General features: G+C 39.1%; 1 protein-coding gene and 1 long non-coding RNA gene across 8 annotated transcripts in view; one reads left to right on the forward strand and one right to left on the reverse strand.

Moving 5' to 3' along the window:
- Positions 1–5,019, reverse strand: part of PKN2 (protein kinase N2) — a 151,859-nt gene extending 146,840 nt beyond the window's left edge. For all 7 annotated transcript variants that reach the window (XR_005195948.1, XM_017501957.2, XM_017501958.2 and 4 more), the window contains exon 1: positions 4,522–5,019. Coding sequence is in view for 6 of the 7 variants with exons in the window: in XM_017501957.2 (XP_017357446.1) it covers positions 4,522–4,569 (48 nt within the window). In the remaining variant the exon portion in view is untranslated. The remainder of the gene's footprint in view (positions 1–4,521) is intronic.
- LOC108284970 overlaps positions 7–13,849 on the forward strand; it is a 43,584-nt gene continuing 29,741 nt past the window's right edge. The window contains exon 1 of the long non-coding RNA XR_001817396.2: positions 7–4,305. This is a non-coding gene — a long non-coding RNA (uncharacterized LOC108284970). The remainder of the gene's footprint in view (positions 4,306–13,849) is intronic.

Genomic DNA, 13,849 nt, shown 5'->3' on the forward strand with positions numbered 1-13,849 from the left:
ATCCACCCATCTAGAACCAGTGGAAAGAAAAAAAATTTTAACCTACTGTGATTTCTATCTTAAAATTCTGTGAACTTCATTTTTCCTCAACATTCAAGGAAAATGAGATAAAGAAAAGAAGAAGAAATGAATTGAGATAAAGAAAATGAGATAAAGAAAAAAAAAAAAGAAGAAAAGTCCCTATGGCTTTGGGACTTTTAGGTGGGAAAAGTCTTGTCAGTATATAAGTGACAGAACTATGAGCAAGTTTTATTTTCTTTTGTGCTTTTCAACATTTTCTGGATTTTCTATAATACACATGCATTTTATTTCTAATTTGAAAACAATGTAAAATCCGTCTCAACTACCCTGCATACCTTCTCATACTACCACCCCCAAACCAACCTAAAATTTGTAGTCCTCCCAACTCAGACCTTCCACTTTTCAGTGTCACTACAAAATTAGATGCCGCCTTCTAATTTTCCATTAAATGAGTAAACTACCAGTGTGCTATACGGAAGAATGATGTAACCACTATAGTAATAAATCCCTTTTGTACTTTTAAAGGGAATATTTTTGGGAGAAGGTATTAGAAATGTAAATTAACAAAAACTATATAATTTCATATGTCAAATATTATAAGGGACTTATCTTAAAATAATCTAGATATCCCTCATCCTAGGTAACAAATGGAGCTTTCTCATCAATGTATTGTGCACCAACTAAGTGTCAAACACAGAGCTAGGTTACGTATGAGTATAAAACTTTAAAGCAAAGCACAGTCTACAGAGGAATGATAAATCTTTTGGGAAGTTTTGGGCAAGCATGTGACAGTTTTCATTAAAAACAGTGATTCTTAATGAAGAAATCCTGTAAAAAGACTGTTTGTACTATTAATCTTTGTGGAATATTAGACTGTATTAACAACAATAAAACAGTCCTAAATTACAGACTACCAAGTGGAATGTAGAAATCAGTTTTCCTTGCTACAGATGGAGCTAACAAGGAGTGTAAAGTTAACTTAATGTTGGTTAATTACATTTTTGGCCAATTTGTAGAAAGTTTACACAACTATAACATTAGGTACAAAACATTTATAGTTCCATAAAACAGTGTAGTGGGACACAAACAGACCTGAGTTCAAACTCAGATACACAATGCAACCATGAGCAATTTACTTAACATTCTTGAACTTAGTTTCCTGGCCCACAATATAGAAATAACACCTACCTTATTGATTGTTGTGAAGATCAAGTAAGGTGTATAAGATACTAAGCACAATGTCTGATATGCAGCAAATAATTTTAAAATGTTATTTGTACTCTCTTATAATTCTCTTTTAGTACGAATATTATCTATACTCTTCTAGAAAGCAAAAACTATCCTATCATCTTTATATCCCCCAATATAGTTTTGGTAGATACTACGTAACTGTTTGCTGAAATTAACCCCTGTAATTTAAGGGTCACTATCTCAACTTCCCACTTATGCAAGTTACCTCTAAATAAAATCTGCTGAGAATGGAATTTTAAGATTCCCAGATCAACACTTTATCGGACATTTTGGTGAAGAAAATGAATCTCCAATAATCAACAAGATAGCTTTATTAGCACACTGCTCAATATCTGGTTTGCAGTCTACGAAATTATCAATGTAGCCAATATTTTCATTTTGAGATTCTTTACAGTTTTCATTAATCCAGGTTCCTTAGAAATAAACTTTATTTGCATTGCAAAAATATCTAAGTTTTCTGCTATACTTCAAAGAAAAAACAGAGTACATAAAACAAATTACTTATGAGACAAAAAAATTAAAAATTGCCAATTTTAAACAGCCCATTTTTTTTTACTACAGTAAATATTCTTCCTTTTACCTTGAAATCTCTAGCCACCAAAGTTTACAGTTTATTAATGCTTCTTTGTTGAATAAGCCTCCTGAATTACTAGCAATACTTAAAAACATTACTCCATGCCATCACAGTAATAACAAGACAGAACCCCGTAGTTTCAGATTTTCTTATTTTTGCCTTTCCACGACCAAAAGCCTATTCCAGCTCAGGCAGTGGAGTATTTCAAATTCTACAATTTGAAAAAATGATGAAAAGCTGGATATATTTCTAAATAAATACCAATTTCATTAAAGCTAGGTTGTAATACGTAACTTTGTAAAACAAGTATTCCTGAGATAAGCTATATAGCAAAATAACAGTTTTATCATTAAATACATCTTAAAACTAAATACAAAACTTCTTAAATACTTAAAATCTGTATGGCAGAGAAGCATTAAGAACTTCATATTAAGCAGTATTTCAGTCTAAATTCAAACAATCTTAGAAGCTTTTTAAAAAAGTGATTCTTGAAACAAAAGTTTTAATAAATACTTGGTTACTGTACGCGAAGTTTCAGGACTCAATGAAATATAACGTTTGAATAGATGGAAATATTTGGTGAAGCAAACTTTATGACTATTTATCTTTAAATGCTGATTTAAGCAATATTCTCAAACATTTTAATAAACAAGATAAATTTTAAATGCAATAAGTTTTATCAGAACTGGGAGTCAAATAAACCAAGAAAATGCCCTGGATATATGACAACCTATAAGGTAACACTTAATAAAAACTATTCCTTCTATGGAAGGGATTATATTTCAGTTTATCTAAAAGTTTAACTTCAGGTGTTCCTCCATTTTGGCCACATTTCTAAGTCATCATATTTAAAATTTCTTCCTTCTTTGCTTGCCTCCTTGTTATCATCGAAATTGATCATACTAATTAAAAGATCCTAAACGTTGTATTTTAATACACATGAAAATATATTTTCAGTTCCACTGCCAAAGTAGGTGTCTTTTATGCCAACTTTCTATGAAATACAAGTACCAATGCCAAATATATTATAACACTAACACTGCTCAATTTAAAAGAAAAATGACACTATTATCTTTCTCAATCAAAACCAAAGTATGTTTTTCATGTTTCAAGACCAGGCAATGTAAAGCATTTCTGACTTGCCTCAAATCATCTTCATCTTAAAAGCTTATGTAAATTATTTACTATTAATAAAATAGTAAATTCCATTCATTTAGCTAACTTGGTATGCTGTAAGATCTGCTTATAAATGGCTAATTAAAATATTACATAGCAACATTTCCAGTTATATGAAATTCGGCTGTGCATTTCCAAAAGTCTAAATTTGCAACACTGAATTTGTATACAGTGTTGAAATCTCTATTTTTGTGGAAGAAATATCAAATACTATACCAATATTTTCAAGCTTATGTCTGACTGCACAAGAAACCAAACTTATAAAGATTTATTAAAAAGTGTATTTAAACAAGAAATTTAGATGCAGTTGCAATACTTAATATTGACATTAAGAATCAACTCTTAAGAGTTTCTAGATTTACTTTTTTAAAAAAATTAACTATCCAACCCACAAAAAGAAATGCAAGCATGCTATTTTTTCTCTTAATTCCCATCTACAGTCTTCGAGTAGCTAAAAGATAACAAAGCAAAATAACTTTTAAGTCTAAAAACAAGCATGAAATTTTAACATCTTTGTTAGAATTCAGATGTAAACACCTCTGAACACTCCCAAGTAATGAAAACCCGTCAGGGTAGCTTAAGTCCCCCATGTACACCATAGAGTTCTAAAAACAAAATTCGTGCCTCCATCATCAAATATTTAGCTGGAAATGGGAAAGAATAATATTGCTACTCGACATGGACTTAACTAAGCGATCTATTTTGTTCTCATCTTTTGAAGACATGTGGTGCCCAATGTTTTCCCTTAGTCGACTGCTTTCTCATTTGTAAACAACTTCTGTAGCTCTTACTCCGGTGCTCAAATGAGAAGGAAAATTCAGCATCTGAGCTTCCGGATCTGGGCAGGGATAGCTGAGAAAGGGACCATGTATCTACCACTTGGTTTAAAAAAAAAAAAAGGAAAAGAAAAAGATAGCCCTCAAAATAGAGAAGAAACACCGTCACCTGACGAGGGCTGGTGAAGTGAAGTAAGCATTTGGTGAGACATTTAAAAAAAAAAAAAAAACTTGTCTAGGGGCTGGAAGTTTTGGGGGCACTCTTTGTGCGGAGTCTGAGGAGAGGGGGAGGAACAAAAAAACAGCTTGGGAGTCATTCAAAGGAGTTTAAGGAGCGGTGTAGGGAGGAAAGGCGGGGCGGGGCCCGGCCGCGCGAAGGGAGGGGGCGGCAGGGGCGTTCGCCGGCAGCTCTGACACCGAGGAAGGGGGCGGCGGGCCGGCCTCTCCTGGGACCGGGCGAGAGCAGACTCTCGCTACAGCAGAGCTGCAAAAATGAGGCCCCCTCTGGTAACCAGAATCAAACCAAAGCTGTGGCAGGCCAGGGCTTTGGCAGGGGAGAGGGTCCGGCTCCCGAGGGAAGCAGTTCCCGAGTGACAACCCGGAGTTTCCGCACTTAGCGGGCTAGGGACGCGGCGGCAGCGACTTCCCTCGGTCACCAACGCCGCGCGGAACTCTCTCTCAGTCTCCCCCGCCAGCGCTTCTCGCCCGGGCCGCGGCCCTTACCTGCAGTTCCGTGAGCAGAATCTCCCCCCGTTCGGGGTTGGACGCCATTGCGCTCCGCTATGGACTCCGCACCTGGACGCGGCTGCCGCTGGCGAAGGGAGAAGGCGGGACGGGACTTGGGGTGAGAGGTGAGGAGCGGGGAGAGAAAGAAAAAAAAAAACTAGAGATTCATGGAGGCGCAGCCCCTGCTGGAGGAGCGACTTATTCCGTCCGGTTCATCGAGAGCGGCGGGGAGCGAGGGCACTCGTAACGGGCTTCCCCTCGCCGGCCGCCCGCCCGCCCGCCAGCACCGGACTGTTCGCCTAGTCGCTCCCTCTGGGCGACGCCAAGAGTCGCCTCAAACCTCTCAGTGCGGGGCGCTGCGGCCGCTGCCGCAGCTCCTTCTGTCGCACCATTTGACTGTCACCGCGTCGTAAAAGCGGCCTCACTTGGCGGCTGGCAGCACACGTGACGACGGCAGCCACTGCTTCTCGTCGGGCAGGGAAGGTGGGGCACAGGGGTCCCCCCTTGGCTAGAGGGGCCAGGGGGCGGGGCGGCTTCCGACCCGACTTCGCGGCGAGGGCAGCTATTGGGCCCGGCTAGGGTGAAAATGAGGGGAAAGGACTGGGCTTGCGTCTCTGGGGAGGCGGGAAGAGGAAGAAAACACACGCCTACTTTCCTGCTGCGTTTAACGGCCTCTCTGTAAACGCCAGAACTCGGGAGCCTGCTCGCTGTTGTTTTTTCGGGATATTTTTATTTTTGTTGTTTTGCCTAATTTCCACCTTCTTGCCGAAGCTTGGGCCTAACTTTAACAGGCCCCTTTTAAACCTCCACAACCAAAGAGCTTCGGGACTCACATATCCTCTGCCCTCCCCTTACCCCCCCATCAACCGAAACCAATAATTTTGCCTTTTGCTCGCGGTCACCCCCAGCACGCCTTCTCCACCAGTAAGGTGCGCAGTTGGCTAAACGGGTCTGGTCTGTACTTTTTATGAAATGTAAGCGGCTGGATCCCTGGCAACAAATGCACAGCGGTTGAGATGCCTTTTCCTTGAGGCTGAACTCTGCTCCTTGTGCTGGAGAACTCTACAGAGCTAAGGATTAGCTGGTGTTTTGGATTGTTTTAACTTCATTTAAAAGGGGGGTGGGACAGAATTACCCTCGGGAAAGGAAAAAACCCAACTTTCCTTGGCGTGATAAGCATTAAAGCTAACCCGACTGCTTAGTAACGTATAGCTAAATAGAGTAAATCTAGTTGTTTGTTTTTAATGACCCTATAGTGTTCAGGAATTTCGAAGTCTACAGGTAGCTTTTGTTTTTGTTTTGTCTGAGCAGTGAATGGATAGGTAAACACGTAATTTTTGATTTTTTGAAGCTGCAGTACAATTCCTTTGTTAAAAGCTACCTGGAGAAAGTGGTAAGGGTAGGTTAGGTTACTATGTTGCTACTTAGGAAGGGCATTTGTTGACATACATCTTAGGAAGTATATTACGTACTTCTGCACTCCATGTAAGATTTGTTAGCCTGATGCTAGGACTTAACGTTTATCCTTTTGCCTTCTCAAGTCTCATATATCAATTTAACAAACATTTATTCAAGATCTGGATTTTTGTGGCCACATTAACTCATCATATGTGTGATGAAGAATTTTTCTGGTGTGTATTTCACAACTCTTATAACTATTTATGTATCTAATACGTTGCCTTGGTTTGAAGTAATAATTAAATACATGAAATAACACTTAGAAAGCCCGGGATATAAATACCTTTCCTGGCAACTAAAAGCCAGATGGTGTCCTAGGCTTTGGAGTTACAGCAAGGATTAAGGGTCCTTATCCGACTGGCCCGTGGTTCATTCCTGTAATCCCAGCACTTTGGGGCGGCCAGTGCAGGCAGATCATCTGAGGTCGGGAGTTCGAGAACAGCCTGGCCAACATGGTGAAACTCTGTCTCTACTAAAAATACAAAAATCCCAGCTGGGTGTGGTGGTGTGCCTGTAATCCCAGCTACTTGGGAGGCTTGAGGCAGGAGAATTGTTTGAATCCAGGAGGCAGAGGTTGCAGTGAGCCTCAGACTCCACCTCAAAAAAAAAAAAAAAAAAAAAGAGTCCTTATCCTTGGAGTGACTGGAGAATCCTTTGGGGAAGCCAATTGATGTCCAAACAACAATAATGCAATTTTAAGTAACATGCAAATAATTAGGGGAGCACTGCATGCATTTGTGTGTGTGTGTCTGAATGTGTGTGGATCTATAATATTTTATTGTGGTAAATTACATAACAAAATTACCATTTTAACCATTTTAAGTGTACAATTCAGGAGCATTGAATCCATGCAGATACATTTTGTTTTTGTCATGGCTTACTGCAGCATGCATTTGAGATGGCTGACATACACATAGAAGGTGATTAATAATGGTGGAACTAAGAGTTAACTGGGCAAGGGCTTAGAAATACAGTCAATGAGCAGTCTTTGTAAAAATTAATGTAGATATAAATGTTCACATTTCAGCATCATATAATTTTAGAACTAGAAGTGACTTGAAATATCTAGCTTACCTCCTATTGTAGGTAGGAAAAAATGAATAGATTTCTTAGCTAATTAGAAGCAAGACAACACTATTACTTAGTGACAGAGATGGGGACTATTACCTAAGTCTCCTAATTGCCTTCTGTGTTTGTTTTAACCTACACCATGCCACTATAACTTTAAAATCGAATTCTCACTTAACCTGAAAGCATTAAACGCTCTTAAATTTTTACCATAGACTTTAAATTTTACATACTTCTAATGTTAAAACAATGTTAGTAATTTAAAAATAATTTTCGCTTTAGACAGTCTTACTCTTTTGCCCAGGCTTGACTGCAGTGGCACAGTCATAGCTCACTGCAATCTCAAACTCCTGGGCACAAGGGATCCTCCTGCCTCATCCTCTCAACTAGCTGCGACTACAGGTGCATACCACTGTTGATAAGGATTCTTAATTTTACATTTCACATGTAAATTTAAGCGACAAATATACAAAGTTTTAAAAGTTATGAAATTAATTTCTGTGACATGGGTCCATGGGGGGAAAAAAAAAGAAAAAGAGGAAGGATTTCTGAGATTAGCTGTGCTAGGGAAAGTATTACAACACAAAAGGGAGGCCAACAATATTAAAACTACTTGATAATCTGAAATATGTGATGAATTAAACAGCCTATTACTTTTATTTAAGCTGAAATTAGCTACCCAGGCCACATTCTCTGTTCAGGGGAAAAAAACGTAATAGGACATGGATCATACTTAGCAGACTGAAACACACTTGAAAAGCTTTTAATGGAAACACAGATTGATTCAGATGGGTTGTATTGGGTCCCTATTTACAAATGTGTTTAGGGAATCCTAAATATAGTTCTCCTCAAGTTGTGGTCTAATTTACATTAGCAATAAAAAAGAGAAGAGTTAGAGATTAGAGTCCATTTAAGAGTTCAGAGTCCTTAAAAATAACTGAATTTAATCCTTAGTTGTGTGGGTACCTTTAGAAATTTTTCCTAAAGATTTTACAGGTCTTTAAGAAGTAGAAATGGCCAAAAATTTAGAAATAGTTTATATTAACAATACATAGAAAGTGTTTTCTTTTTTTCTTAAAGATAAGATGTTACAGGAAACATTCTAGAAAAGCTAACAACTGTTTTTTTTTCATTTTCTGTGCTTTTGAAACAGATATTCAGATAATATGGGCCCTCTCTTAAATTTCAAGTGAAATGAGACAGGAACTATATATCCAGGGAAAGGGCCAGAAACCTTTATTTTATGAGTCACATTTTTTATTGCCTTCCATTGTGTATTTTCCTTTTGTCCTTCCTTAATATTTATAAACTGTTTGCAAATTCAAACTTGTCCCTACAGTGTGATGGAAAATCAAAATGCAAGAGTTGTTTTCCTTTCATTTTTGTTTTCCATGTGTGTTAGAAAGCCCACCCCTGCTTCCAAAAGATTAGAACAAAGTAGCAGTGGTAATCAAAGTAAGAATGCCTAAGGAAAGGCAGAACTCCAGAGGACAGAGTAAAAATTACTTGGTCACCACCCTTTTCTTCCTTAAGAAACCCCCTTGTAGAAATCATTCTCTTGTATGCTCTATGAAGATAACTGAGAACAGGGTTCTTAAGAGTTGTCAGCTATAGTGATTACAGTATCTGCTTTTTAGAATGTCAGCTCAGTCCACATCCACTTGACTGAGAATTCCTCCTATTCCCAGAGATATCTCTGAAACCATGTTGACTCTGCTTAGCACAGCTCTTCCAGTAAACTATGATTAGATCACTGATAGACCATATCCAGGTTTGACCAATCAGATTTTTCCTCTAAGACTTTGGAAACAGATCATTGGAATTTTGATCATTTGGCAGCCCTAGAGTGGCAAGGTGTTGTGATTCTATGGATTGGATAGCCATTTTCTGCCATGTGCACAAAGATGCAGAAAAACTCTTTGGAACGAGAAAAGAATTTATTTCTTCCTGTCACTGGGAACATAATGGTTAGCAAAGCATACCTGGTCACTGTTGTCATGGAACTTGTAGTTTGGTGAAACCAGTACAATGATAAGGTAAATTCATAATACTTTAAACATAGGGCAGAGCAGACAATCTTTTCCTGAGTACTTCACACTTAAGCTGAGTTCTCACAAGTGTGTAAATGTTAAGGGGGGGGAAGGTGTAAAGAGCCTTCCAGGGAGAGAGAATAACATAGATAAATAAATGTTCTAATGTGGGAGGGGGAAACTTTTATAATTACTGCACGGCTAAACAGGCTATAGCAAAGAGATAGGGGAATAAGCAAGAGTGTGTAGACCATATGTATCAGGATAGGCTAGCTTATGCTGAGTAACAAAATACTCCAAAAGCTTGTCAGTGGTCTACAAGAAGATTTATTTACCTCTCATCCTACATGTTCAACTTGGCTCTGCTCCATGTCATCTTCACTCTGGACTCAGGCTGACTGAGCAATCTGTCTGAAACATTGTCACTATCATGGCAGAAGGAAAAGTGTTAAAGCATGGCTCTTGAAGTATAGGCTCACATTTTTTTCTCTTTTCATCGGTGAAACCTTTGCCATGCCTGAGAGCAACAAGGGGACACAGACAGCAGTATCACAATGAAGGGTACTGAATGTGAGTGAATAGTAGTCCAGTTCCATGTTTAAGATTTTGAAAGCCAGGCAGAGTGGCTTATACCTGTAATCCCAGCAACTCAGGAGGCTACGGGAGGAGGATCGTTTGAGGTTTGGAACTAGAGACTAGTCTTGGCAACACAGCAAGACCCTCTCTCAAAAAATAAAATTTTAAAAAGATTTTAATGTTTATCCTAGCAGTAATGGAAATACCGTTGGATGAATTTGTCACTTTAAGCAAGTCACTCTGGCTGTAATGAGGAAAACAGTTTTGAAATGATCAGGAGTCGATTTGGGGAGAAAAATTGAGGGGGGCATTTTAGTTTTCTAGGCAAAAAAGAGTGGGTAGTACTTTAAAGTGAAGTCATGGCAGTAGAAATGGAGAGAAGGGAATAGATTTAATAGATAGGAGAATCTAGTTATGTTCAAAGAGAAGCAGAGCTGAAAGCATATGTGGCCTCAGGATGGCAGAGGAAATATAGAAGATTTGGTTCCCGATGTCTTAATAGTTGCTGGCTCCAGTCTTCCAGGAAGTCCAGCTACTCTATTCTTTGTTCTTGGGTTCCTTGTGTTCTCCTCATAAATTTCCCTTCCTGCTTAAGCTTATGTGTGCGTGTGTCTGTGTTTAAGCAAACAGTCATAACTAGGCTGTTAAGCCCAGGAGATAACCATCAGAGAAAGCATGACACCACAGTCCTGCCTACAGCTTACAAGTAGGTAGGACCAGCAACACAGTTTAACTTCTTCCAATGACTCCGTCTCTACACAGTCTGTTTATTGTTTCCAAAGGATTCTGACACCAGCAAATGTACAAATTATAAGCAATGAGTACGTATTAGACATCATATGAACATGCCCATAGTATTTTGTTTATACATCTATTTGGGCAATTTCTTCTCTGTGTAGTCATTGCATACAGTCTTGCTCTCACGTTAAACTTCAAGCCACTAGAAAAGGCCAGTGTGTCTTAAGTAGCCTAGTGTAGTATCTTATATAGTAGATATTTGTGTGTATATGTATGTGCATTTCTGTATGTATTATAGAAATATAGGCTGTTAGCTAGGTACTCCATGGCCCTCAGAAAATTAGGTAAGCTTGCCTTGAAGGCCCAGTTTCATAACCTCTAAAATCAGGAGCCTCTTTTCTCTTAGTCCAATTTTTGGACCCTGAAAGGTTATTCTCAAATACTTTCCTGCTTCTCTCTCCCTCCTCATATATTCCCATAACACTCCTCTGTCACCTTTGTTCTTTGATTATGCCTATATTTATATGGGCCAGAAGAAGCTAAGCCCATAACTTGTAACCACCAAAACCCCCTGTCCTCAAGCATTTCATGAATTCATACCAAACATTTAAGAGGGATTACCCTATAGGATTTGATGCCTTTCACCCCAATGTTGGGTCTATTGCTCTTTTTCCACCCTTAATACATTAGCAAGCAAATCCTGCTCCTTTCCCCGCTATATATAGTTTGATCATACTCAGGTTTTTCTGATTCTCAGCTGTTATCCAAAATAAGATTATTTGGACATTTCTTCAAAATATATAAATTGTTTTTTTGAAAGGGGTATCAGAAAATACCATTTTTCTAACTTGGTACATAATGAATTGAATAAATGCCAAGGTTTTGAATTGTATGTATTTGAAGTAGTGAAAGTGTTTTAGGCTGGGTGTGGTGGCTCACATCTGGAATCCTAGCACTGTGGGAGGCTGAGGCAGGCGAATCACTAGGTCAGACCATCCTGGCCAACATGGTGAAACCCCATCTTTACTAAAAATACAAAAGGGGTGGTGGCGGGAGCCTGTAGTTCTAGCTACTCAGGAGGCTGAGGCAGGAGAATCGCTTGAACCTGGGGTGGAGGTTGCAATGAGCGTGGATCACGCCACTACACTTCCGCCTCATCTCAAAAAAGTAAAAAAAGTGTTTTAATTACTTTTGAGAAGTTGAACTTTAAAAAAATTTTTTTTTTAATTTTACTTTAAGTTCTGGGGTACATGTGCAGATCTTGCAAGATTGTTGCATAGATATACACATGCCATGGTGGTTTCCTGCCTCCATCCCCCCATCACCTACATTAGGTATTTCTCCTAATGTTATCCCTCCCCAATCTCCCCACCCCTTGCTATCCCTCCCCTAGCCTCCTATCCCCCAACAGACCCTGAGTGTGTATTGTCCCTCTCCCTGTGTCCATGTGTTCTCATTGTTCATTTATGAGTGAGAACAAGCTGTTTGGTTTTCTGTTCTTGTGTCAGCTTGTTGAGAATGATAGTTTCCAGATTCATCCATGTCTCTGCAAAGCACATGAACTCATCGTTTTTTTATGGCTGCATAGTATTCCATGCTGTATATGGGTCACATTTTCTTTATCCAGTCTATCATTGATGGACATAAGGGTTGGTTCCAGGTCTTTGCTATTGTAAATAGTGCCACAATGAACATACGTGTGCATGTGTCTTTATAATAGATCTATTTATAATCCTTTGGGTATATATCCAGTAATGGGATTGCTGGGTCAAATGGTATTTCTAGTTCTAGGTCCTTGGGGAATCGCCACACTGTCTTCCACAATGGTTGAACTAATTTACTCTCCCACCAATGGTGTAAAAGCGTTCCTATTTCTCACATCCTCTCCAGCATCTGTTGTCTCCAGGCTTCTGGGCCTTTCAAGTGAAATGTTGATGCTTTGTATGTTGTGTGGGGGCGGAAGAAAGTTTGGCTGGCCATGTCAAAATGGAAAAGGCATATAAGTATGAAAAGATTTACATAATAAACATGACCATTTTACTACTTGTGCTTCCTTTAGAAGAAACATCTTCTGCAACTTAAAATAGCAATAAAAGTCAATAGATAAAAAGAATATTGACCATACCAAACATTTTAAAGGGTTTGATTGGGGGAGATGGACAAGAGGGAGGTTGCTTATCCTACCATCATTTCTTCAGCATCCAGCTATCATTCAATAATGTGTATGTACTCTCTAAATTAGAGTAAAGCTTAACTTTTCTATCAAAGAGGACCCAAAACATTATGGCTTAAAGAACGCTGAAATTTGCGTCTTTCTCACATACAATGACTGCACCAGGAAGCCAGGTTTTTTCTGTCTTACTGCTATGCATTTTTCTAACTTACTACCACCCACTGTGGCATTATTCTCAGCTGCATGATTGAAGCTGGGTCAAGGAACTCCATGATCTACCTCATGAAGGAAAAAAGAGCATGGAGGATCATATAGCCAATGTCTTAAGGTCCAGCTCAAAATTACACAATTCTGTTCATACTCCATTGTGAGAATGTAGTCACTTGGCCATATCTAGCTTCAAATGAGGCTGAGAAATGTCATCTCTAACTGTGTAGTTACAGACCCCGCTACAACTCTTCCTGAAGGAGAGGGACAGGGTGGATTTTGACAGACAATTCACAGCATCCACTTCATAGATATTTTAGTCAATGATTTTTGCCATCAATAAAGCATTCTATTTCTCAGCATTTAAAATGTGAGATTCAGAGCAAAGATATTATTTGTATCAGTTATTTAAAAAAAGACCATAAATTCTTAGAATACTCCTTCCTAACCTGAACCTTCTTAGAACCCAGCTACTGTTCTGTGAGAAGTCAAAGCTTCATGGAGAAGCCATATATATAGGTGTTGTGGTCAGTAGTCCCAGCTGAGCCTAGCCTTCAAATCATCCCAGCCAAGTCACCAGACAGGAGAGTAAAGACCAGTTTCCCTCTTGGTAAGAAATCTTCCATTCTCAGCTCTTCCAGCCTCCATCAGTTCAAGTTGCTTCCAGCTGTTGCAGGCATCCTATTTGAGGCCCTAGACGTCATGGAAAGAGACGAACAATCCCCACTATGCCCTGTACAAACTCCCAACCCATAGAATTTGTAAGCATAGTAAAATGGTTGGTTGGTTTGGTTGGGGGTAGCGGGGACAGAATAATAGATATACATGGCAATAAATACATGGCAATATTTAACTAGAACATACATTTCAATTCAGATATTTAAATAGCCCCTCTTCTCAAACTTCCCATTGATAGAATTTTTTGAAATATTTAAATTATCTAAAGTGAGTGATTAAAGACAGTTTGGCTTGGCTGAGAGAGGTGGCTTATGCCTGCAATCCCAGCACTTTGGGAGGGCAAAGCAGGCAGATCACCTGAAGTCAGCCTGGCCAATATGGTGAAACCCTGTCTCTA

Source organism: Cebus imitator, unplaced genomic scaffold (assembly GCF_001604975.1).
Source record: "Cebus imitator isolate Cc_AM_T3 unplaced genomic scaffold, Cebus_imitator-1.0 Scaffold286, whole genome shotgun sequence".
NCBI lineage: Eukaryota > Metazoa > Chordata > Mammalia > Primates > Cebidae > Cebus > Cebus imitator.